Source organism: Vipera ursinii (genome assembly GCF_947247035.1).
Source record: "Vipera ursinii genome assembly, chromosome: 3".
Classification (NCBI taxonomy): domain Eukaryota; kingdom Metazoa; phylum Chordata; class Lepidosauria; order Squamata; family Viperidae; genus Vipera; species Vipera ursinii.
In genome coordinates, this window is record NC_139516.1 from 148,924,443 (window position 1) to 148,951,292 (window position 26,850).

At 41.5% G+C, this 26,850-nt stretch overlaps 1 protein-coding gene across 2 annotated transcripts in view; it reads left to right on the forward strand.

Annotated features, from left to right (window-relative positions):
- Positions 1-329: 329 nt before the first annotated feature.
- RNF144B (ring finger protein 144B) overlaps positions 330-26,850 on the forward strand; it is a 58,189-nt gene continuing 31,668 nt past the window's right edge. The window contains exons 1-2 of one of the 2 annotated variants that reach the window (XM_083359499.1): positions 330-348; positions 17,138-17,325. In XM_083359499.1, coding sequence (XP_083215625.1) covers positions 17,161-17,325 — 165 coding nt within the window. In that variant the 5' untranslated portion in view covers positions 330-348; positions 17,138-17,160. Of the gene's footprint in view, positions 349-5,828; positions 5,860-17,137; positions 17,326-26,850 lie in introns of those variants that run through there. The other variant, XM_083359498.1, reaches the window with a different exon arrangement.

Consider the following 26,850-nt stretch of genomic DNA (forward strand, 5'->3'; position numbering starts at 1 on the left):
AAATTATTGTTTAGTCTCCGCTTCAAACACATCCATAACGGACTACAGGAAAAACCTTTTGCCTTTGAATAAGCCAGAAACAGCCCAGAATTTTCTCAAAAAGGATTTTTTCCCCAGCCATGTGAATTAGAAATGATCATAGCTGACTTCTCTCAATGTGCTAGGGCTGGAATGCTTCAGGTCCCTAATTTATTGATTATAAACAAGAATTCCAGTGCACACTGCCTTATCACTACCACTTGGCTCTCCTCCAAGTGGGAGGCACTAAATTAATTAGGACTTCAGGTCTTAAAAAGCCATAATTCTATGGCTCCGTCTGGACATTGGCTACATTCTCCTTAAGGTTTGGTGAGTAGAAACAACAGTCCTTAACTTACTGAAATAATAAGATACAAAGTACCTAACTGAGGCAAAGGCAAATATTCTTAAGCAATAAACACAGGAGTAATACTATATTTTATTTTATTCTCCGCTGACATTTCTGAACACAAAAGTTTTGGGATCCCTTGTACTTTCAGTCTCATTACGAGACAATTCTGAGTATTGTTCAGTAGTAGGTAAATTAGCAAGGTTCCAAATATTGACTTAGTTGTCTGTGTCAAATAACTCTGTGCTCAGAGTTTGCTGTCTTTGATTTTTATAGAAAAGGGTCTTCCAGGAGGGACCTAACTGATCTTTACTATATAGTAACCAGAAAGTATAAAACTAAATTTTAATTTGAAAACGATATGGCCAAGTGTAGTGGTGAAGTTCCTGTCTTGATACACTTGTTTGTTTGAATGCCAAAGCATAAAATGTATGATTAAACTGGCTTAGCTGTGATACTTCCAAATTCTTATATGATGAATAATAGGCTAAATTTTCCATTGGCGTTGTGAAAGCAGCCTATAGCTGAGTAGTGTAGGAAATACTATGTGGCCAGAAAAGGTTTTAAGCTATAGATCAGGCGTTAGCAACTTTTGGGCTGAATGTATCTTCCTACAGCTTCAGGACCTCCCTCTTCATTTTCTTGTGAAAACTGGTGAAAATAAAGTTTGTCCCTGATTTTTAGAGGGAAGCTACATCATCACCATCATCTAATTATTCTGCATGTTTGGTCTGGTCGATTTCATTCTAATGCTAACGAAAGGGATGGGACTAGACTAGAGTGTTTTGCTCCTATCGTTTTTTTCTTTTGTTTTTCTTTGTCTTTAGTTGACTTATATTATATTAATCTACCAAGCCCACTTTCACTGTTGGGGAATTTAATTAGGGCTTTACCTCTCATTGATGTACTGTAGAACGGGACAGGATAAAACTTTGGTGTAATTTGAATAAACGAGTGATTAATCAGCTAGAAAAATTAGCACTGGGGGATATGTGTGGCCGTATACCTCTTTCTCTCTCGGCCCTGCCCACTCTTTGACATTCCGTACAAGACTGAATGTGCCTCTTGGCACAAAGGAGCCTTGCAGTTCCTGCTTTGATAAATGCTGTTCTTTTGTTCCATGGGTTTCGATTCTGGAAATTGGTTAGTGAACCTTAACCGTGTTGTTGACCTTTATCTGGAGACACTAGCATTTATGATATCCACAAGACTTGGCAGAGATAATGCCACATTCCTTTTCAATACCACAGTGCCCTGGCTTTCTTACGAAGATTTTCAAGGTTTGGTCACAGACTGGGTACAATGTTTTTGTTCTCTACCTTGGTTTTCCTCCACTTCTTACCACAGTGGAAATGCTTCCACTGAATGTTGTGAGAAGAAAATTAAGCTACATCAGCCTGGGACATGGATTCTGGGAGGACCAGGATCTCTGCTCTTGCTTTCTGCTGATGCTTTACAAAAGTAAAACTATGTGGCTGATTGAACCAAGCTTTTAATTTACTGCAAGGATCCTCATAGAGGTAGCCCCCCCCCGCTTACAATCAGCAAAAATGTGTATTTCTAAGTTGATAAGCGAGTTTTGTCCCATGTTTATGACCTTTCTTCCCAGCGTTGTTAAATGAAACACTGCAGTTGTTAGGTTGTTAAGTGAATCTGGCCTCCCCATTGAATTTGCTTGCCAGAAGGTCTCAGAAGGTCATCACATGACCCTGGGCACACTGCCACCATCATCAATATGAACCAGTTGCCGAGCATCTGAAATTTGATCACTTGACCTGTGGGGACGCTGCAGTGGTTGTAAGTGTAAGTTTGAACAGTCACTAAATGAATGGCTGCAAGTCAAGGATTACCTGTATTGTTTTTGGAGCTGTTATGACTACTTATTGGGTCTCAAGGAAAGAGGGGAAGACGATTGCAAGGAGGCATGATGGGATGGTAACCTTATTTTTTATAAGCTTTTTGACTTTTGGACCGAAGCTTATTCCCACTTATAAATATTGACATTTCAATATTGGAAAGGTGAGGAATGATATATTGTTTTGTCTCTCTTCCTCTACTGTAATCATGGGGTTTGTGAGGCAGCATTTAGAAATATACAAGTGTGAGTCATCTATTAAAAAGATTGCTCTTCCTGGGAAGAGGCGGCAGAATGTTGCTTGAGTACATGGACAATGTATTATTCCCACTTTAGGAAGAAGTTAGTGCCTTGAGACTGCTTTTGGTATCCAATGCCTGCTCTTTTGAAGTTAATTTAACAGCTTTTATGTAGAGCTGCTCTGATCCTGTCAGACTAATATAAATTCATTTCCTTGAATGGAGCAAACAGTGTTAGACCATCTGTAAAGCCTGCATTACTTGGTCGCCTTGAAGATGAAGCTACAATTGTATGTTTATATTTTATTTCATTTGAAATGGAATTCATTTATTTTATTAACCTACAGAAATCTGGTCCCTGACTGTAATAGAAAACCTATACTATACTTCTGCTCTTGGCTAGGCTGAATCAGGTGGCAATGATAAGTGGCAATGATGGCTGGAAATACTTTTTTTCCAACATACGTTAGTATACCAGCTGCATCTTTTTATGGACAGGAATGATCTATGTATTGTCAGTCTTGCCCTATTTACCTTCAGATGAATGGATTTTCACTACAATGACACAGTGCCTTTGAAAAGAATTTGGAGGCCTCTACACTCTGGGAGAGAAAATTTCAGGAGGCAAAGGATATCAATTTTCTTTATCCCCAAATCAGATAACTGCTGATACCATTCAAAGGGAAGAATGTATGTAAGGCTGCTTTTGACTAGAAATTCTAACTACGGTATGTACTTATTGGATCCGATTTAGTTTTAAATCCAGTTCTAAATTCTGAAACAGACTTCTGGTAAAATTATATTGAAAACTGCTAACTTCCCTTTAAACTTTCCCAGGCCTCTAAATAATCCTGAAGATCGTGTTTCATCTATTTTCATCACTCTGGTAAAATGATAAGTTGTGAAATGTTATTTCTAGGGAAACTGATTTCTTCATTTACAGTGTAAAGGGTGAGCCTATCAATTATAGACTAATTAGCCTCCTCAACACCATCAGCAAACTTTATGTAGGACATTACAATTGAAATTCCAGTTCAATGGAACTAATAATACTAATAATTCCTGTCTGGAACTAATAATACTAATACTAATAACAACAACAGCAGCAGCAGCAGCAGCAGCAACAACAACAACAATAATGGTGTTGGAAGGGACCTTGGAGGTCATCTAGTCCAACCCTCCACTCAGGCAGGAAACCCTATACCATTTCAGACAAATGGTTGTCCAATCTCTTCTTAAAAACTTCCAGTGTTGGAGCATTTACAACTTCTGGAAGTAAGTTGTTCCACTGCTTAATTGTTCCAACTGGCAGGAAATTTCTCCTTAGTTCTAGGTTGCTTCTCTCTTTGGTTAGTTTCCATCCATTGCTTCTTATTTATTTATTTATTTATTTATTTATTTATTTATTTATTTATTTATTTATTTTTTAGATTTATATACCGCCCTTTCCCGAAGGACTCAGGGCGGTTTACAGGATATTTAAAAGAAAATCAATACAAAAGTTAAAACAATTAAAAAAGATTAAATGAAACTCTGAGAGAAAATAAAAACCCCAGTTAAAATTAAAATTAAAAATTCTCAGCCTGGGCCAGAGAGCTCGAAGAGCCAGGTCTTCAGGTCCCAGCAGAATGAACGGAGGTCGGGGGCAGTCCTAAGCTCCACGGGCAGCTGGTTCCAAAGGGCAGGCGCCCCCACTGAGAAGGCCCTATCCCTGGGTGTTACCCGCCGGCAATCTTTAACCGGCGGCACCCTGAGAAGACCCTCCCTGTGGGAGCACACTGGACGAAGGGAGCTGGCAGCAGGTGTTCCCTCAGATATCCCGGACCCTCGCCATTTAGGGCTTTATAGGTCATCACCAGCACCTTGAATCTCACCCAAAGGGCAACCGGAAGCCAATGCAGCTCGCGGAGTAGAGGTGTTACATGGGAGTATCGGGAGACCCCCATCATGACTCGCGCGGCTGCATTCTGCAGCAGCTGAAGCCTCCGGGTGGTCCGCAGGGGCAGCCCCATGTAGAGAGCGTTGCAGTAGTCTAAACGGGAGGTCACGAGCACATGAGTGACTGTGCGTAGGGCATCTCGGTCCAGGTAGGGTCGCAACTGGTGCACCAGGCAAACCTGGGCAAAAGCCCCCCTGGTCACGGCTCCTATATGATCTTCAAAATTGAGCCATGAATCCAGGAGGATGCCCAAGTTGCGAGCCCTATCAATGGGGGTAACACCTCACCCCCCCATCGTTAGAGATGGAATAGTCTGGTTGACCCGAGATGCCGGTATGCACAGCCACTCAGTCTTGGCAGGATTGAGATGAAGCCTGTTTCTCCCCATCCAGACCCGGACCGCTTCCAGGCAACGGGACATCACGGCGAGGGCATCGCTGGGTTGGTTTGGGGTGGAGAAAAAAAGTTGGGTATCATCAGCGTACTCATGATACCCCACCCCGAAACCACGAATGATCTCGCCCAGCGGCAACATATAGATGTTGTCCTGCCTTCAGGTGCTTTGGAGAATAGCTTGACTTCCTCTTCTTTGTGGCAACCCCTGAGATATCGGAACACTGCTATTATCATGTCCCCCCTTGTCCTTCTCTTCATTAAACTAGACATAGCCAATTCCAGCAACTGTTCTTTATATATTTTAGCCTCCAGTCCCCTAATCATCTTTGTTACTCTTCTCTGTACTCTTTCTAGAGTCTCAACATCTTTTTTACATCGTGGTGACCAAAACTGGATGCAGTATTCCAAGTATGGCCTTACCAAGTCATTATAAAGTGGCATTAACACTTCATGTGATCTTGATTCTATCTCTGTGTTAATGCAGCCTAGCACTGTGTTGGCTTTTTTGGCAGCTGCAGCACACTGCTGGCTCATACTTAAGTGATTGTCCACTGGGACTCCGAGATTCCTCTCACAATTACTACTATTGAGCAAGGTACCACCTATAGTGTACCTGTGCATTTGGTTTTTCTTGCCTAAATGTAGAACCTTACTTTTTTCACCATTGAATTCCATTTTGTTAGATAGTGCCCGATGTTCAAGTCTGTCAAGGTCCTTCTGTAACTTAAGCCTATCTTCTGAAGTGTTAGCTGTTCCTGCCAGCTTGGTGTTGTTTGCAAAGGCATCTGCTTTAGGAGAGGCTGATTTACCATTGATCAATGCCTTGTATTCCATTATTTCATAGAAAAATGCTTCTTCCCTCAAACTTCCCTATATGCTGCTTCCATAGACTTCAAAGCAACTTCTCAAACTTCAACATCCCAAGTTAAATTGTGGGAAAAACTAGAAGCCTCTTTGAATGATCAACATCTACTTCATTTAATACGTGTGCTACATGAAGGGACTTCACTCAAAATAAGAAAAATAACTCCCAGGAGCACCTCACCAATGGCATTGGAACTGAGTAAGGCATAAAGCAAGGCTTTATACTGACCCCACTGTTATTCAATTTCTATATTAACTCCATAGTGGGCCATCTTCTCAACATGAACTTTCACACATTCCCAAACCAACACTCAAAGCTTGCTGGAAGACTTACATCTCTGTTTTAATCTATACAGATAATGTAGTAACATTTTCAAGAGCAATCTATTGGCCTTAAAAGAATCTTGAGAGAACTAACAGAGTAATGCAAGGTTGAGCAGGTCTCCTGTTTCAATACCTGGGAATAGTCCTTCATGCTGCCAACCATAGGGATCACCATGGAGACTTCACTGCTGAAAATTTCAGCCTCAAATTACTCAAGAGGTGGCTACTATAACCTGCTGCACTCAAACTATTTGAAGCTAAGCCAATAACACAACTTCTTTATAGTGCTCCTGAGCCTCCTCCCCAATTTTGGGTCAATAGAACTTGTTCGATCTAAATTTCTAAGGTCAGCCTTTCAAGTCCCAAAATGGGTTTCTAATGCCATCCTGAGACTGGAGACAGGCCTCATGAAAGTGGCATCTTAGAGCAGAGGTCCCCAAAAGTTTGGGCATCAGGGACCGGTTCCATGGAGAGAGGTTTTTCCACAGACTGGAGGGGGTGTGGTTTTGTGTGCTGCCTGCATCCTGCAGATGGGGCTTTGCTTGTTTGTCCGGATCGGTTGATTGGCATACTGGTCCATGAACTGGGGGTTGGGGATCCCTGATCTAGAGTGAGGGTGACATACTCAACTATTAGCTCAGACTATCCTTTTTGTCACAAATGAAGGCAAATATATGTGTCCCAGGATAATGTTGCAGGATCCAATCTGGGTCAATCACTGAGACCAGCGGCTTTGTCTTCTGAGCTTTTGGATTTCCCACCTTTAGGGAACTTCTCTCTAGCAAAGTGTGTGCACTGAAGATGGGCTCTAGTCCAAAAGCTCAGAAGACAAAGCTACTGGTCCTGGTGACCAACCCAGATTGGATCCTATCTTTCCCCCGCTCCTTTGGTCTTGCCTAACTAACTATGAGGGATGACTTTCAGTCCACTGTGCAAAAACAGTGGCAGCTAAAATCTCATCCTTGGGCTTCTCTCCAGGTTTTCCATGCAGCATGGGTTGTGATGATCAGGCCAAGGCTCTCATTAAACAGTGTGTAACAGACACAGAGCACTAATTGGAGCTAGCCAGGTCCCTAAACTTTATTGCCAATGAATACTCTGCCTCCCCTGTGACATAGTTAACTAAAAATACCTAACCACCAGAGGCCTTTACTCCGATACAATGTCATGCCCTCAGCTGTCCTTGAAGGCCGATAACAGGAAAATTCCTTGCCCAGAGAGACAATGCCCTTGTTACTCTGGACACATAGAAGCAACATAGCATGTACTTTTCCAGTGCCTGTATTACAGAGAGGTTCATACTAGTGTCATCTCACCATTACAATATAAATACCTAGAGTGCGTAGGACAATTCCACACCTTCCTGTTGCTTGCAGATCCTGCTACAACATATAATGTTGCCAGGTTCTGGGCAGCAGTGCTTAAAATCAGTGGTGGGATTCAAATATGTGAACAACCGGTTCCCTGTGCGGATGCCGCTTCCGGAAGTCCATTCTGGGCTTGGGCAACTAAAAATTAGCTACCAGTTCTGCCAAAGTGGTGCGAACTAGCTGAATCCCACCACTACTTAAAATCCATCGTTGAGGACCTGTGTCATAAACTAATCTTAACGAGCATCTAATTTGTTATTTGCAAATTCCTTGCATTGTGATAGATTTAGTCTGCCCTATACTAGTTTTTAAGTTCCCCTACATCCATCTAATGTTCCTACCTCTCCCTTTAGATTTTTAAAGACTCTTAGACTTTTATCTATTATACTTCTTTAATCCTGTGAACGCCACCCTCCTTATGCTGGTGTGTGTGGGTGCTTGCGTAGGTATATAATATCTTTAGCCTTTTAAAAATTGTTGTTTATATTCCACTCTTCTTATGCTGGCCTGTGACCTTAATAAAGGTCTGATTGATATCTACAACAAGAAAAGGGAGTTAGCCTTGAACCTATTGCTGCTCTGAGTCAGGATTCTATGAGCTCTTTGACAACAACAACCACCACATGACCATTCCAGCAATTTGCAGGGCAAAGCAAGGGGCCTGAAGGGAAACAACTGAAAGCTAGGATAGACAAAATAGGGTTTCTGTGGCTAAAGCTAGATGTCTCTGCCCTTCAGATATACTTTCAGACTCTCAAGGCTGACAATTAGCCTTCTCCAATCCCAGAACTTTTCAAACTGCTGCAACTGTAATTCCTTGAATTTTTCACCTAATGTAGTCTGGGGACTCTGGGAAATATTGTTATAATGCATGAGGAAGGCTGACCTTAGAGAGGTGGTATCAATTACAACTTGGAGAAAATGAGTAAAGAAATAATGGATAAATAATGCAGGTAAGGGACGCGGTGGCTCAGTGGGTTAGGACGCTGAGCTTGTCGATCAGAAGGTCGGCGGTTTGGCGGGTTGAATCCCGAGTGCCGCGTAACAGAGTGAGTGCCTGTTACTCGTCCCAGCTTCTGCCAACCTAGCAGTTTGAAAGCACATAAAAATGCAAGTAGAAAAATAGGGACCACTCCGGTGGGAAGGTAACAGCGTTCTGTGCGCCTTTGGCGTCTAGTCATGCCGGCCACATGACCGCGGAGATGTCTTTGGACAAACGCTGGCTCTTTGGCTTTGAAACGGAGATGAGCACCGGCCCTAGAGTTGGAAACGACTAGCACGCATGTGCGGGGGAACCTTTACCTTACCTTTTTAATGCAGGTAGCCCTCAATGTTTTGTAGTTCATTTAGTGACCATTCAAAGTTACAATGGCACTGAAAAAAATGACTTATGACTGTTTTCAAACTTAAGACAATTGCAGCATCCCCACGGTCATTTGATCAAAATTCAAAGGCTTGGCAACTGGTTCATATTTATGATGGTTGCAGTGTCCCAGGATTACATGGTCACCTTTTGTGACCTTCTTACAAACAAGGTCAATAGGGAAGCCTGATCCACTTAAACAACCATGTTACCAAGTTAACAACTGCAGTGATTCACTGAACAACTGTGGCAAGAAAGGTCGTAAAGTGAGGACAACTTAGCAAATGTTTTGCTTAGCAATAGAGATTTGGGGCTCAGTTGTGGTCGTAAGTCGGGGACCTGTAATGGGGTTGAAATTGCAGCAAACTAAAGGTAGCTTCTTTTTAATTTCGCTTTCCATATGACATGGGCTTTGTGAATACAGCTAGCCCTCGACTTACGACCAAAATTTTGGAACCAAAATTTCTATTGCTAAGCAAGACAGTTGTGAAGTTAGTAACAGTGGTTAAGTTAGTAATGCAGTTATAAAGTAGAATTCGATTCCCCATTGACTTTGCTTGTCAGAAGGTCGCAAAAGGTGACCACGTGACCCTGGGAGACTGCAACCGTCATAAATATGTGCCAGTTGCCAAGCGTCCAAATTTTGATCACGTGACCACGGGGATGCTGCAATAGTTGTAAGTGGGAAAAACAGCCATATGTCACTTTTTCAGTGCCATTGTAACTTCAAACAGTCACTAAATGAATGGTTGTAAGTCAAGGACTACCTGTAGATAGTAATGATTTTTCCCCCTGTAGTCCTGTTAACCAATATGGTGGAGAAGAGTTTGCTTATTTTTTTTTCTCCCAAATTCTATCTTCCTTCATTACTGCCGTTACAAGATTTGTCAAGGCACGTAAGAGTCCTGACTTCACACAGTCATTTTTAACTGGTAGGCAGGCTCCACTTCTTCATATAAATCCTAGCATAAAACTTTCTCCTGGAATGTCTCCCAGTGTTGTGATTCAGGGTCAGCCTGTGGGTTCGGCAGTTGGGTCGGACGACTCAGAGGAGGAGGAGGGGGGTGTTGAAGAGCTTGCTGATGAGAGCCCTCAGCCAGGCCCCTCCCACCTGGTCACGACAGAGACCCAGCTGTGTGAGCCTGACAGCGTGGATGAAGATGACCCACAGCTGGCCCTGTTCAAGGATGCCCAACGCAGGAGGCAGTCAATCAGGAGTAAACAGAGGAAGGCAATGGGGCACCTCGGAAGGAGGCAGAGAGAAGCCACGCCCTAAACTGTACAGTATAAAAGGGGAATGCGTGGGAGGGCTGGTTTGCTGAAGGCAACCGCTTGAAAAGCTCCTGTTTCTTGGTTCGTGTCTTGTTTGTTTTTGTATCAATAAATTTGGCAGGCTTAATTCCAGCCTCTTGCCTTCTTGTAAAAGGGGTTGTCCCTACCTTTTCTGCAGGGCCGGCAGCAGGCTGGTACAGAACACCCAAGGAGATTTTGCAGGCAAGAAAGTAGGGCCACCATCAGCCCAGGAAATCATACAATAATGAAGAGCTGGGCAAAGGAAGCAAAACTGACATCCTCTGCTATTTGCAACCCTAAAATATGCCAAATAACATTAACTATTTCTTTAGTAAAGTACATTGACAGCAAGGGAGAAAATGGGAGCTTTTTCACACAGGAAAAAGATGATTTGGGAAAATGGGCAGCAGATTTCAGCCCACTAGGGCTTTTGGATGTAGATCTAAGTGTTGGCAATGCTGTGATGTATTTACCATCTGACATATTTTCTTTATTTTCAGTAGCTGTAGGCATGTCATATAACTCCTGCTTCTGCCATCCTTAGTTAGCTCTCTAAATATCTCAACATCGCTTGTGCAAAACTGGCCTCCTTACTTAAAAAAAAGCATGTCATTTGGAAAATTGTACACCGTTTTGGGACTGTCATGAGTTTAGGATGCTATTTGTTTTGGGTTTGCGTTAGTTTATGTTACTGTTGGTGGTCAGAGTCAGTTGGAGTCAGGCAGTGTCCAAGTTGAATTAAATAATAAAGAAATAATAAAATGGGATTAAAAATTATAAAGAAATAATGAAAGAAACGACAACACTTGACTTTAGAGGTTTTGGTTTCCTTCCTTCCTTCCTTCCTTCCTTCCTTCCTTCCTTCCTTCCTTCCTTCCTTCCTCCCTCCCTCCCTCCCTCCCTCCCTCCCTCCCTCCCTCCCTCCCTCTCTTTCTTTCTTTCTTTCTTTCTTTCTTTCTTTCTTTCTTTCTTTCTTTCTTTCTTTCTTTCTTTCTTTATGTAGGATGATTTCAATCAAATACTTCTGTGGGACAACCAAGTTGAGAAAAGCTGCTTTAATAAATTGTTGGCCTTTGGAAAGTAACACATTTTGTGCATAACAAGGATCTTGATGGTAAAAATATCTTGAATAGCTGCCACTCAATTTTTTTTTCCTTTTTCCTGTTAGTTGGGCTTTATTGCTTCCAAGCAACATAAAATATTCTGCACATTGAGTGCTTTTAAATGGATGAAGTATTAACATTTGCTTATCTCTTCTAGTCTTTCCCGATATTCTGTGGGGAAATTAATTTTTAAATATACTTTGTTATAATCTATACACATAATGTTCTTGAAAAATTAGAAACAAAAACACTGTGTTGCAGTGGTGAAGATAAAGCTTCCCGAAGCCAATAAAAAAAGATGATTGCTTTAGCATACATTAAGGACTCAGATTTTCAGACTAGCATGTTTCAAAGTAAGTGCAAGTTGTTAATCAAACTTTGATTTTCTCAAAAAACAGGCTGCTGTTTTAACCTTAAGAGTTGTAGCACTTAGAATCCCACTCAGTCTGCTGAGTATTTTTATACCCTTTAGCTGTGAAGTTGAGCAGGCTTGATTCTGGCCAATCCCTGGGAAAAAATCATAAAAGAGAATTCCCATGTGCATATGGAGAAAGAATATACAATAATGTTCCAAATAAAGAATTTCAGTGGACAATTCTAATTTAATTCTATTTTCCGAGGAAAAATCTACTATTTTCAACCATGAGTAAAACTTAGTGACAGACAACTAGTCAATCCTGGTAAATCTATTTTATATATGACTGCATCAAGTCATGTCATTCTGCTGATGGAACAGCAATTACCAGCAAAACAAAGACAAATTTTATACATTGATGCATACCAGATATCTAAGGACATTCAACAACACCAGAGATCAACAGGATAAAGTACTAGCTTTCTGCTACACAGAATGGACAGAAATGCCGATGCTACTGTAGATATGTGCAGAGAGTCTATGAAATGAAGCGATGGCGACTCTCCTGCTGGAAGCTGACACCATGCTCTCTTTGAAAGTATCTTTACACTGATTAAGATTTCCGGGACACAAATGTGTCTTATGTCATATGGTCCCTATACTACAATAATACTGGAAATAGAATTTCACAATGTTCCGATTCTAACTTGCTGCTTATTGTAGGATAGGAAGAACAAACTTCACGTAGTGAAGCTGTGAACTAGGATTGCTGGTTCAATAATTTTATCCAGATCATTCTGTTCTCCTTTACTCATGGGCCTATGGGTTATCTCTGTAGGGTTGCCAAAAACAAAACAAAACAACCCTCTGTAGACTTGCTCGTGATGTTATCAGGAGTCATGGCTGACTTAAGGGAAATGTTACTTTTATCTGTATATTAATAAAATATTAGCAAATATGCAAATGATTTTACAGGGCATAGAATAGGGAAGGCATGGCCAGGAAGAGAGCCTGAAGAAGGCAGGAGGAATATGTATGGGTGGATCAAATGTAAAATAAATTGTCAACCCAAATAAATGAAACCTTTGATGTGTTGTTGTTTCACTGATACAAATAGCTGCAGCAGTTATAGAACAGTAGCTTGTGGACTGTGAGTTTGCTAAAAGATGTTGCCAAAATTTCTGGTAATGTTTGAAAGGGAATAGTTTGTTGTTATTATACGCAGTTAGAGGAAGACAATTACTTTTATAGAAAGGGATTCTGCAATCCAATGAGCCTTCATTGTGCAATTTCATTTGAAAGCGGGCACAATTATTAGTTTTTCTGTGCATAAACTTGAATATCTGTTAGTACATACATATATGAAATTTAAGTAGCTGACTGATGCAACACAAACAGTAATTACTCTTTGGTACTTCGATGAATAGTGAGAGACCTGTGGCACAGATTGCATGTTGTTAATATGAAAAAACCTATCTGTAGGAAGAACACATTCAGACAAATAAATTTGCAGGTCAAGTTCTTACTTTGCAGAAAGTTTAAAAGCAATATATATTCTAGCTTCCAGTGTTCATGAATAAAGAATATAATAGGTGAAAACAAACCAGCTTAACTATTGGATAAAACTCATTTAAGGTTTAAGGTTTATTAAATTTATATGCCGCCCTTCTCCCTGAGGACTCAGGGTGGCTCACAACAATAAAAAGTTAAAAGATATAAATACAAAAATTAAAAGAGGATTAAACAATATAAGAAATAAGAACAATTTAAACCAATAAAAACCAAATTTAAAAACCATGATCAGTCCAGGCCCACTCGTTGGAATAACCAGGTCTTTAGGTCACGGCAGAAGGACCGAAGGTCAGGGGCCATCTGCAGCTCCGGGGGCAGTTCGTTCCAGAGGGTCGGTGCACCCACAGAGAAGGCTCTCCCCCTGGGGGTCGCCAGCCGGCATTGCCTGGCTGACGGCACCCTGAGGAGGCCGACTCTGTGGGACCGAACCGGGCGATGGGAGGTTGACATTGGCAGCAGGTGGTCTCAAAGTGTCTGTATAGCAGAAATCATCTATGTGATTCTGCTTTATAGCAGCATTATTCTGTCTGGGTACTTTCCTAAAGTCTTGCCTGTAACTAGCAGGCTTGTAAAACCTTGATGAACTTCAAAGTTCGTTTGCTATTAACAGTACACAAGTTTGCTGGCAAGCCAGACTTTTGAATTATTCAATTTGATTACGTTTGCAAATGCTTATGAGGTATTTAGGCCACCATAAAATCTATGGTTCTAGAAACTCACCATGTACAGAGTATAAAGCAGCAGCATTAATGGATTTCAAACCAAGGTATTAGCTTTTCAGTAAACCAGGCTTTCTCATTTTGGCACTTGGTAAACCATTTGGATTTGCAGTCCACCAAAACTCCCAACCAGGATTGCCAAAATATTTGCTGCGTGTTATTTATGTATTTATGCTTCTTTATAATTTTGATTTAAAAGGCTTCCCCAACTCGAAACTGATTTGGAGGAGTGGAAATTAAAAACTCAGGATGTTTTTATGCTAAAAAAGCAAACAAAATGAACCCAAAGTAAACTCAAATATCAGGAGACACATACCAGAAAGCAATTAATATGTAACAGATTGACATATTGTGACCTGCTCCAGTGTTTGTGGAAAAAGAGGTTTTTAAAGGCCTTCTGATGGCTGGCAGATTTGATACAGTCTGAACTCTGGGGGGAAGCCATTTTAAAAGGCAGGAGCCCTGACAGAATAAACTGTTTACCTAAACCACAGGTCGGCAACCTGCGGCTCCGGAGCCGCATGCGGCTCTTTGAGCCGTCTCTTGCGGCTCCCAGCCGCCCGGTGCGCGCGCACCTCTTCCAACGGGCAGTGGTGCGCGCGCACCTCTCCAAATGGAGAGTGGCACCGCCCGTTTGGAGAGGTGCACGCGCACCTCCCCGAATGGGCGGAGGTGCGCGCGCACCTCCCCAAACCTTTGGAGAGGTGCGCGCGTACCTCCGCGCGAATGGGCAGCGGTGCCGCTCTTTCAGGAAGCCCGCCTCGGCCCGTCTGTGAAGCTGCCGAAAGCGGCAGCTTAGCAGACGGGCCGCGGCAGCTTCCGCAAAGAGCGGCGCCCCTGCCCATTCCGAGAGGTGCGCGCGCACCTCTCTGAACGACCGGAGGTGCGCGCGCACCTCCCCAAACCTTTGGGGAGGTGCGCGCGTACCTCCGCGCGAACGGGCAGCGGTGCCGCTCTTTCAGGAAGCTGCCGCTTTCGGCAGCTTCCTGAAAGAGCGGCGCCGCTGCCCCTTCGCTTTCGGCAGCTTCCTGAAAGAGCGGCGCTGCTGCCCCTTCGCACGGAGGTACGCGCGCACCTCCCCAAAGGTTTGGGGAGGTGCGCGCGCAACTCCGGTCGTTCGGAGAGGTGCGCGCGCACCTCTCGGAATGGGCAGGGGTGCCGCTCTTTGCGGAAGCTGCCGCGGCCCGTTTGCTAAGCTGCCGCTTTCGGCAGCTTCACAGACGGGCCGCGGCGGGCTTCCTGAAAGAGCGGCACCGCTGCCCATTCGCGCGGAGGTACGCGCGCACCTCCGGTCGTTCGGAGAGGTGCGCGCGCACCTCTCGGAATGGGCAGGGGCGCCGCTCTTTGCGGAAGCTGCCACGGCCCGTCTGCAAAGCTGCCGAAAGCGGCAGCTTTGCAGACGGGCCGTCGCCATCGGGCAACCGGGAACCGGTTCCATCTCATTTTTTTAAAAATGGCAGCCGCGTGCGTCCGCGCATGCGCAAAAAACCTTTTTGCGCATGCGCGTGCATGGACACACGCACGCGGCTCCCTCTTTTTTTAATTTGTGATGGAACCGGTTCCCAGTGGCTCTTTTTCTTTTTTAGGTTGCCGACCCCTGACCTAAACAGATGACATTGTTTAATTGTCAGGATATAAAGACACCCACTCTGTCAGATTTTACAGGGCTGGCAGAAATGTCAGAAGAAAAATCCTGATCCTCAGAATGCAAGGGTCTTTGCCATGAAGAGATATATAGGTGATCCCCTAGGACGTAGAACATATTGGTAACAATGCAGTTTGTGTAACAGAGATGTTACATGAGTGCACCAAGATGCAAGCACAACTGCTTGCACCACTGCATTTTGACCAGCCTTACTTCCAAATGGTCTTCAAGAACAGACCTATGTACAGCGTACTGCAGTAGTCCACACATGAAACAGGGCTTCTACTCAGAAGTCTGCAGATACAATCGGCATGGAGAAGAACAGACACTTTGCCACTCTTATCACCAGTGTAGGCTGAGACCTGTGCTCTTAACAGTCCTTGGTGGTGTCCACTTTGAGTTTTATGCCAACATCTCTTCAGGCACTTCGTTTCCCTCAAATTTCCTCAGCAGACCAGGCATTTGTTTTGGGTTAGTGACTGCAGAGAAGTTGTGCTAGGGCAATTTTATCAAATGCTCTGTCCATATTACATAGGTCAACCAAACATAAAGTCAACTGTCTACTGGACTGGGTAAGCTGGATCTTTCTGGGAAGTGCTTCACTAGATATACAGGTTGTAGTTGTTGGTTCCTTAGGGGTATACGGTCTGGGATGGATGCCAATTGGAAAGAGTCCATAGCAGATTTGCAGAATTAGTACACAGGAAAGTGTCACATTGATAAATTAAAAATCATTGCAGGCCACAAAGGAAAACCTGATATATTTGGCAGCTGATGGAATGGCAGCATTGCTGTAGCTGGTGGTGGTAATGTGGCCTTGGAGGTTTCGTAGGTTCTTGAGAATGCATCTTTTGGGGCAGCAATGGTGAATTTATTAACTTTTAAAAAACATCTGTGGGCTGTGCAGGTCTGCTTGGAAAGCTACATATTGGCAGGGCTGGTCTACAGTGGTGAACAGGGCAAAGTTTTGTGGAATCATCAGGGATTATTTTGAGCTTATAGAGTCTGAGGAAGTGGCTCATTTTGTCTAGTTGTGGACCAAGCCGTAGCTTTTATGGCATGTTATGAACATTTCTGATAGAAAATATTTCTGCTAAGCTTATATTGTTGATTGATCTGAATGTGTTTGCTCCACCTGAATTGATGAAGGCTGCTGTAGAATTAGGAGGGAATGTATTTATCTTATTCTGCACAAAATATAAGTGGGTTAGCCCTATCAGTGTATTTGACAGTCTATAAGGTAAAGGTAAGGTAAAGGTTCCCCCGCACATGCGTGCTAGTCGTTTCTGACTCTAGGGACCGGTTCTCATCTCCGTTTCAAAGCCGAAGAGCCAGCACTTGTCCGAGGACGTCTCCGTGGTCATGTGGCCGGCATGACTAGACGCCAAAGGCGCACGGAACGCTGTTACCTTCCCACCGTAGTGGTCCCTATTTTTCTACTTGCATTTTTACGTGCTTTCGAACTGTTAGGTTGGCAGAATCTGGGACAAGTAACAGGCGCTCACTCTGCTACGCAGCACTCGGGATTTGACCCGCCAAACTGCCGATCTTCTGATCGACAAGCTCAGCACTGAGCCACCGCATCCCTTGACAGTCTATATTGATGAGTAAAAGAACCGGTTAAAAAATGGAGCTGTAGAAGATGTCAGTTATACCTTGCTTACAATTCCATTATGTTAAATTTTAGCTTGCAAAATCATTCTCACTGGAACATTCTGATTTATATCTTGTAGAATTGCTGGTTGTGTTTAAACTGATGTCCTCTGCTACTAAAAACTGCTTCAGCACCATGACAACCGGAGTAGCAGAAGTCGGGGAATTACCCTTGGAGTCTTTGGTGACTTGCAAAATGTGCTTATCTGAATATTCACTGGATAAGATGACTGCTCTTCAGGATTGCAATTGCATCTTTTGTACCTCAGTAAGTATGGACAGCAATGCATCTATCATTGAAAGAAAAGAATGAGCTAAAAACATCTTTGTAACATTAGCTAATAGATTAATGCAGTAATTAAGAATTATATTTTCAACATTATATTCTAGAGCAGGATAGACAGCATAATATGCGTGTTCATTTGTGCACCAGGTTCTAAACATCTTCTTTTATTTTTTTAGATACTTTTTTTTCCAGATACTTTAATTTAAAAAAAAAAGAGAGGAAGAAAACTAGCACCTGCAAAGCCCTGACCTTTTCCATCAGTAATAAATATACAGCTTGTATTCTTCTGATAATGCTTTATTACATTGAATATTTTTGGCTCAGGGCTGTCTGTCCTACTTGAGTAGCAGCACTGCAGTGCCTCTACAACACAGCATCCCCTATCCATTGCTGACATTTTGTAGATGCGAGAGATTATACCTAAAATACAGCCATACAGATCATGTCCTTGTCTGCCAAGCTGTGGCTCCTCTTTTTATTCCTGCTAGCCCAGTGAAATGATGGAGAAAAATCATGTAAAGGAGTGCAAAACTGTCTGTCACTCTATCTGTCAATAAGACAATTTTCTGAAAATAGAATAGGTCCAAATGTGGTGTGGCAGAAGAAATCAATGGGAAAAAAAGATTGACTTTGAAAATGGGCAAAGTTTGGACTGAGGTGAAAAAAACTATAGAAGTATAGGAAAAAAAATCCTTATGGGATGGGCAGTGATGGAAGTGATTCAGAATGGTAGTAGCTCCTGCTCCAATTGTAACCCTTATCCTGCCTCCTATCCAACAGAGCCTATCCAATTCCCCCCATTTGTGCTTCTTAGTGTACATACTTGCACAAAAGCACACAGATGGAAGTGGAATAGAGGGACATAGATGAGGTGCAATGCACTGTTTTGTTACACGTAAGAAAATACAGGTGGTTCCTATGGCAGGTGTTGACAAAAAAAATAAATTAGAAAGAACTCCAGAAATTATACTCTTTGTGCTTTCCTTAATTATTTTTGGAATTTAGTTTTTTAATTAAAATTCTGCAATAGTGGCAGAGGTAAGGAATTAATAGTGTTCAGATCTATATTTTGTCAGATGTGAAAAAGATTTGTCGCTCAGCTATCATATCAATTGTAATAGTAAATGTATAGGAAAATATAAGTGATTTTTAGTAAGCTTTTTTTCCTATCAATTGCTAAGAATTTAAGTGGAAGCTGCTAGAGTCCTGCTTGTGAACTTGTGATGGGCCACTTCTTGCCTCCGACAATCATTTATTTGATCCATCACTGCTTTATTTAATGTTTTTCTACTAGCTGTACGTATACAGAGCTTTTCATAACCTGCATTAGGATGGTTTCCCATATGAAAATAAAAGTATCAGTCATAACCCCAGTTTTCCTAATGCTTCAAGTTTTTGGTTTAGGAACTTTCAGATCCAAAAACTTTTTCAGTAAAGTAAAATCCATATTCCAATATCCCATCAAAGGACTAAAACAGAATAATGAAGAGTGCAGTTTAATGGAACTAGTAAATTGAAGATGTTAGGCATATGGTGTTAGCCTACAATGTTGGGTTGAAAATATATTAACCATAATGCTATGACTTTAAGAAGTTAATTGGCCAATGGGTGTGTAAGTGTTCTCATGGCCATAAGAGGAAGCTAGGAACATAGCTTCTCTCTCTCTCTGAATTTACTGATCTCTACTATTACTGTTTTTGCTCTGCTGTTGGTTTACTACTGTTGTAAACCTGAACTGTGTATTGACCTCTGGACCGGTAAGAAGACTTTGTATTTTGGATTACTCCTTGGACTGTTGCTATTGTTTATGACCTGGACTGTTTATTTTTGACTGTGCATTTTTGTTTTTACACCACCTCAAAAGTAAACTACTTTTTGCTTTTACAACTCAGTGTATTCTTGTGTGACTCTTGCTGCTCTCAGTACCCTTCCTTTTCTGTGCAACTCTTTGGTAGCACAAGGAGATCTCTGCACAACAAATTCCTTAACAGAAGATTCCTGACATATTTCTACAGACAGCCACAACTAAGAAGATACTCTGGTTATTGTCCATAGGCAAGATCGTGAGAAGGGTTTTCAGATATTAAGGTCTAGACCAGGAGTGTCAAGCTCGCAATGTCATGTGACGTGTCACAACGTATTGTGACTTTTTTCCCATTGCCGGCAATGGGGTGGCCATGTTTTCGCTATGATGCATCTGGCCTGCAGGCTAGCAGTTTGACACCCCTGGTCTAGACAATCCCAGACCAGAAAGGGCATCTCAATGGTTATTGATATACACCTGCCCATGTATGTATGTATATAATTTAAATACTATGTTTCAGTATTCACACAGATATAATAGGTTCCTCTTAAGTACGGCTCTTAATACCAGTAGCAATTTGTAACAAATATATTCCTGTTGCTCTCCAGGCCTATATTATCTATTTTTTATGCATTTCTATGCACATGTATAAATATATTTATATGCATGTGATTGGAACAGCACATACATCTGAGTGAATATGTAAATAAAAAATAATTTGAGTGCTGAAGCTTCTAGTAATCTTATTTGCTAGGAATAGGAATGGGGGCAACTAAAGTTCAGTGGCAGAGACTTCATATTTCACAAAATGTTTGCTTACATGAACTCTTACAACATTTGTGTAAACTCTTAACAAGTTCATTGGAGTGAGTTTGATAATATATGTTTTATTTTGAAACCTGAGTATTATTTCAGCATTTTGTTTATGTAAATTAGAATTGGGGTGTTGTCTCAGTGTCTTTTAGCCTTAATAGCTCTTCTTACAAAATCTAATCTTACAATTAAGTTGATAATATCTATAGATCATTACCGTAATTATATTTTTGTAAGTTTCATTTCAAGGGAAGTATTTTCATTACAGTCATAGATTGTAGAGGTTAGGATTACTTTTATTGTAACAGTTATGGGAGCAGAAGTTTGGAAGTCTGAATAAGCATTACCCTCCCCCCCTTTTATATTTCTGTGCACTAGGGAGGGGCCTGTTTGAGATGTTTATTGAAACTAATTTTTTGGCCCAGGTTAAAGCCCCACTTAATATGATTATTGCCCTGGTAGTGCTTTATTTTCCCATCCTATAAGATCATTCCATAGGTTCTCTATACCTAGTGATATATTAGACATTGATAAACACAAGACAGTATAGTAGTTGTAATAATTGGTGTATGATATTCCTGGTATTCTTAAAAAAGAATCTGTCTGAACCAGTTGTGGACCTATTTTGTCTAATATACCACATGACAGAGAACTGGACTCTGTATTTGCTTGAGGCTGCAAATATTAAACAATTTACCTTGTGTAACACTTCCAATATATTAACCAACCCACACAAATAACTGTTAGGATACAGATAATCCTTGATTTATGACCACAATTGAGCCCAAAATTTCTGTTGCTAGGTGAAAATGAAGGAAAAGAAGAGTCAGATATGATTTGTTTACTTTTGGGCTTAATAAGTTATATGAACTCATTCAGACACCATATGTTTAATAAACCATGTTTTGTTATCCGTATTAACAAGAGATATGTCTCATAGCAAGGGCAATATAATGTACTGGGACTGGCAACAAATTTTTCACTTCCAAAAGATTTTCTATACTAAATTAGCTGTCTATAGAAGATCTAGTAATTTCAAGAGCGACCATTGACTCCTCAAAACTGTGCTATAATATTTGAAAAAGCAATTTGGGGCTCTCAAGGACCCAATTTGCTTTTATTAAAATTCTGAGGTCCGTGACAGATTCAGATATAAGATAGGATCATCTATTGAAACTAAATAGATGGTGATTTAATACAAAAGATACTTAACTGCTGAATTCACCGCTATCAGCCTATGGTGATATTCATCGATACAGATAGTTTTAAAAGAATACAAAATAAACTCAAAGCAATAGAGAACTGTCCTAGTCATGAGTCTTGATGTAGTGCACTACCTTCTGAATTACGGGCAGCATGTGCAGTATTATTATCTTCACATTATCCTTTGGGTAGTTATCTGGCTGGCTTCTGTATATATTGATTAAATGGGCTTTTGGTCTGATTCAAAAGAATTGTTTTTAAGCAGAGATAAAGTTAGTTACTTGAAATTTCAGTGCTTTTTATTTTGGGATGGCTTGAAGAAAAACAAATTTACATTTGATTTCTCAGCAATACTAACATTTTAAAGTCAGCAATACTAACATTTTAAAAATGTTATATACAGTGTGAAAACCAAGATCATGGCATCCGGCCCTCTCAATTCCTGGCAAATAGATGGGGAAGAAATGGAGGTAGTGACAGTGGCGTAGCGTGGGTTGTCAGCACCCGGGGCAAGGCAAGTAATTTGCGCCCCCTAACCCGCTGGGCGGCCGCTGCACTGTCCCTCCCCCAGATAGTCCCTCGCTCTCTCTCCGCACCGCACAGCACGCCTGGCACCCCCCCTCCACAGTGGGCGGCGACCCGGCGGCTCAGATCGGATTTGCACAGCCAGCACTGCAGTGAGAGAGAGTGAGTGAGCCAGGCAGGGGCAGAGAGCTGCGAGTGCGAGCGCCCCCCCAGATGTTGCGCCTGGTGTGGCCGGCCCCCCCTGCACCCCACACGCTACGCCACTGGGTAGTGACAGATTTTATTTTCTTGGGCTCCAAGATCACTGCAGATGGGGACTGCAGCCAAGAAATTAAAAAACGCTTGCTCCTGGGGAGGAAAGCCATGGCAAATCTAGACAGCACACTAAAAAGCAGAGACATCACCCTGCCAACAAAAGTGCATGTAGTCAAGGCTATGGTCTTCCCAGTTGCAATGTATGGCTGTGAAAGTTGGACCATAAGAAAGGCTGATTGCCAAAGAATTGAAGCCTTTGAACTATGGTGCTGGAGAAGACTCCTGCGAGTCCCTTGGACTGCAAGGCGATCAGACCGGTCAGTCCTAGAGGAGATCAACCCTGACTGCTCTTTAGAAGGCGAGATCCTGAAGCTGAAACTCAAATACTTTGTCCACCTAATGAGAAGGAAGGACTCACTGGAGTAGAGCCTAATGCTGGGAAAGGTTGAGGGCAAGAGAAGAACTGGACGACAGAGAATGAGGTGGCTGGATGGAGTCACTGAAACAGTAGGCGTGAGCCTAAATGGACTCCAGAAGATGGTAGAAGACAGGAAGGCCTGGAGGAACATTGTCCATGGGGTCACAATGGGTCAGACACGACTTCACAACTAACAACAACACATTGTGAAGTATTATACTATATCTCTGAGTCTCTGACTATAGAGAATTCTGCATTGGTATGAGAAATTCATCCACCCTAAGACTAGTTCTCAGGGCTTTTTTTGTCATAGAACGCCCAGAACAGAGTTCTGGCAACTTTTTTTGGATGCAACCTTGTAGGGTAGCCAAGGCGGGTTGTATGACATGTGTGAGTTCCGGTACCTTTTTTTTTTAAAGAAAAAAAGCACTGCTAGTTCTGTTTTAAATTAAAACAATACCTACAAATTTGTCTTTAATAAAAGACTCTCTTGGGGGAGAATGTGGCCTTCACAAAAGGTTAACATTATAAACCTACTTTATCTTGTGTACTGTATAGTACAGTGAAGATTTGTATCCAGTTTCTGTTTTGAATATGTCTCTTGAGAACAGGCAGGTAAACTCATTTGTCACTTCCATTCTTTGTTTTAGGTTAAATTCTTTTGCAGAAGTAGAGATATGCAGCAACGGGTGGTTTCAGTTGTTTATCCTGTTTCTCAATGCCCTATTCTTGAGACCTACGGAGAGAAGAAGAGTATGAATTAAGGATGAATGGGCTTTTGTGGAATTTGGTTTTGCGCTTCTAGAAATGGTATTCTGAGAGACCTATTCCACTTAGATACACATCTCATTCTATTCCTATTTGACCCCTTCGAACTGAGCCCTGCCATTTAAAATTTATTTATTTATTATTTATTAATTTAATTTGTATACCGCCCTTCTCCCGAAGGACTCAGGGCGGTGAACAGGGCAATACATAATAAAAAACAAGGTACAAAAATTAAAAAGTAATTAAACAGCAATGCCCGTAATAAATTAATACAGATTAAAAGGTTAAGATCAATTTATAAAACCCGACCCCATCCCATCAGGCCAGGCCGGCTTGTTCAAAGAGGTAGGTTTTAAGATCGCGCCGGAAGGAGCGGAGATCAGGCGCCATCCGGAGCTCGACTGGAAGATGGTTCCATAAATCCGGCGCGCCCACAGAGAACACCCTCCCCCTGGGGGCCACCAGTCGGCATTCTTTGACCAGTGGCACCCTGAGGAGGCCCTCTCTGTGGGAGCGTACTGGGTGGAGGGAAGTTGACGCCGGCCGCAGGTGCTCCCCAAGGTAAAATGCTTGTATTCACTTTTCATTTAACAGCTAACCCTTTTTGAAACAGTATTTCAATTGCTGTATCGTCAGATAACTGACAGTTGATCTCAGAAAGCTAAGCAGGATGGGAGAGCACCCAGAACTGTCAAGACTAGACTGAAAAAAGCATGTCGGAAAATGGCAATAGCAAACATTTATCTATTTTTCTTAAGAAAATAACTTGCTTGTATCCATGACATCAGAAGCAGCTGGGCTTGATTTGAAAGATACGTTTTTTTTATTTGTGTTTTATTCCTAAAATTGTTGAAAGGAGCCAGGAAACACGCTACTCTGCTGAATAGCAGATCAAGTGTAATGGATGTTGTGCATCACACGCTAATTACTGCTTAACACACACAGTACATGAACCTGCTTTAAAAGGGGATTGATTATGGGAACCACAGTAAGAACTATTTTAAAGTTGTATGTTGGCAACTCCCTTGATAGAATTACATCAAGATCCTAATGGCAATTGCAAGGGTACTTTTTACAGTTGTTAGGCTCCAGATCTCTACGTGTATAGTATTTTATTTAAAAATAAAACAACAAAACATATTGCAAATTTAGTCAGATCATTAAAATGTATGACTAATGTTTAACACTGGAATAAGAGAACCTGGTGTTTTACCACCTATAGCTGTATAAAGAGCAAATGGCATGATTGTTGAACCCCAAGTGGGGTTGTTGGTTGTGATTATTTGGATGTAGCTTCTCTGAAATATAGCTCTAAGGCAGCATGCCAAGACAGATTTGCAGAAGATGCAAAATAATTGCAGTGAAAAATATAGCAAAGGAGCTGTGTGGTCGAATTAGTGGATATATACATCTAGATAAATAAATGGGACTTTTCTAATTTTGAGAGGTTGATAAATTAAGGCTGCTTTCCTATGAGTTATCTAGGAGTAAGCACCATAGCCAGAAGGTCTGACTGATATGTGGATTTTTATTAAAATGTTTTAAGTTTAATATATCATATGGGGAAATGAAGAAGGGTGCCTGAACGGAGTAGTATAGCCGAATTCAGTTGAATCTTGTAACTTATTAGTGAAAAGCTGTAAACGAATATTATAAGCTGCTATAAATTACTGAAGGACAAATAACTAAATATAGCTAGAGAATGTTGTATAGCCTTACTTTACAAATAGCAATTGCAAGTTTTTATTTGCCTTAGCTGCAACCTTCATCCAAACTGAGAAATCAGTTACCATTAAAAAGCTCATGGCAATAATCCTACCAGACTAATCTTTTTGCTAGGAAAATTACCATGTAAAGGGTCAATGGCCAGCAAAATGTTTTTATGAGGGAGCTAAAGGTTTGTTTTTTTAATCCTATTTATATCCCGCCCTTCTCCGAAGACTCAGGGTGGCTTACAATCTAAAGCACAAATCAATGTGCTTAGCAATAGCCTTCATTCTATGTATATGCCTGCTTATTAGGGCTTTCACACACACCCCAAGCGGCATTATTACAAAGTCAGCTTATTGCCTCCAACAATCTGGGTCCTCATTTTACCTACCTCGGAAGGATGGAAGGCTGAGTCAACCTTGAGCCTGGTGGGATGCGAACCTACACTAACTGCAGGCAGCTGGTGTTACTTAAGGAGGCATTAGCCCACTGCTCCACTAAGGCTAAAGTTTGCTTGATACTGTCATCATGCTCTATCACAATTGCCTGTATCAAAAGGCACACTAGGCCAAAGCCCAGGAAATTTACACTGTAGCTTAGCCTGCTTGGAAAATAAGTTTACTTGAGAAATAAAAGCTCTATTTGCAGTTGCTGCTAAAATATAGAATATAATAAGAATAATTTATTAAATGTATATGCTGCCAGACTCTCTGTGACTGGGCCGTTTACAATTTGCCAAAATATTTAAAAGCAATTTTCTTCCTGTTAATTATTTTATTGTTAATATAGCATATAGAGACAGATCATTAATTTGCAAATAGATTTACTAGTTTTTTTTTAAATGGGGCATGTTTTACAAGGGGTGGTAGTGATGTATTGCTCAGTATTCAATTAGGGGGGATAACATGTATATGGGTTGTTTTTTTAATGTACCTTTTTAATGTTTTAAATATTTTGTGTTTAGTGTTCATTTTTTATTCTTTTGGGGGGATTTTTTTTAGAGTTTTGTATTTTAACTTACTTTTGAATAAAATAAAAATTTTTGAATAAAAAAACATTTAAAAGCTACTAACATTACAAGAAACACAAAACCAAGGAACAAAGATGGTGGAGAATGCAAACCTTGGTGTATTTGTGTTTGGGGAACCTCATTCCAGAGCACACATGCTACCACAAGGAAGATATGCTTCCTGGGACTTGATACATGGCACTGTTTGGTCAACGGAACCCAGAGCGCGCCAACCTTGCCAGATTGAACCAGGTAGGCAGATGTTATGGGAGACAGGTGATATCTCAAGTAATATGATCCGATGCCACATAAGGCTTTATAGGTAAATGTCTGTAGAGATTCTTAGTCATCTAGATCAGGGGTGTCAAACTGTCGGGCTGCAGGCCAGACATGCCCACCCCATTGCCGGTAATGGTGAAAAAGCTCCGATACATCGTGCAACGTCATGTGATGTCATGAGTTTGATATGTCTGATCTAGATCATAGTTGTCTCTGCTTTTTCAAAAGGCAACTGGACTGTTTTTTCCTTAAAGAAGAAGAAAATGTTCCATTTCTCATCCAAGAGATTTCATTTCTTCATCATTTCTGATGATCCATCAGAACTGATGAAGCTTCTTGGATGAGAAGTGAAACATTTTCTTTTTCCTTAAGGAAGAAACAGTCCAGTTGCCTTTTGAAAAAGCCCCTCTGAGGCTTTATAGGTAGTGACCAGCAACGTGAATCACACCTGGAACCAAAAATGGCAGTTAGTGCAGCTTGTGAAGAAGAGTGTTACATGGACACAAAATGTATGTCTGTTACTGCCTACATTCCGGAGAAGATGAAGCTTCCAAGAGGTCTTCAAGGGCAGCTCTATGTACTGTGCATTACAGTAGTCAAGCTCTATAAGTAATACTAACAGAAGCCAGTTTGGAGACTGTAAAGTGTAGAAATGCTGGCTTAGTGTATGGAATGAGAAACAACATCCAAGAGCCGTTTGGAAGCAGCCAGCAAATGTCTTTA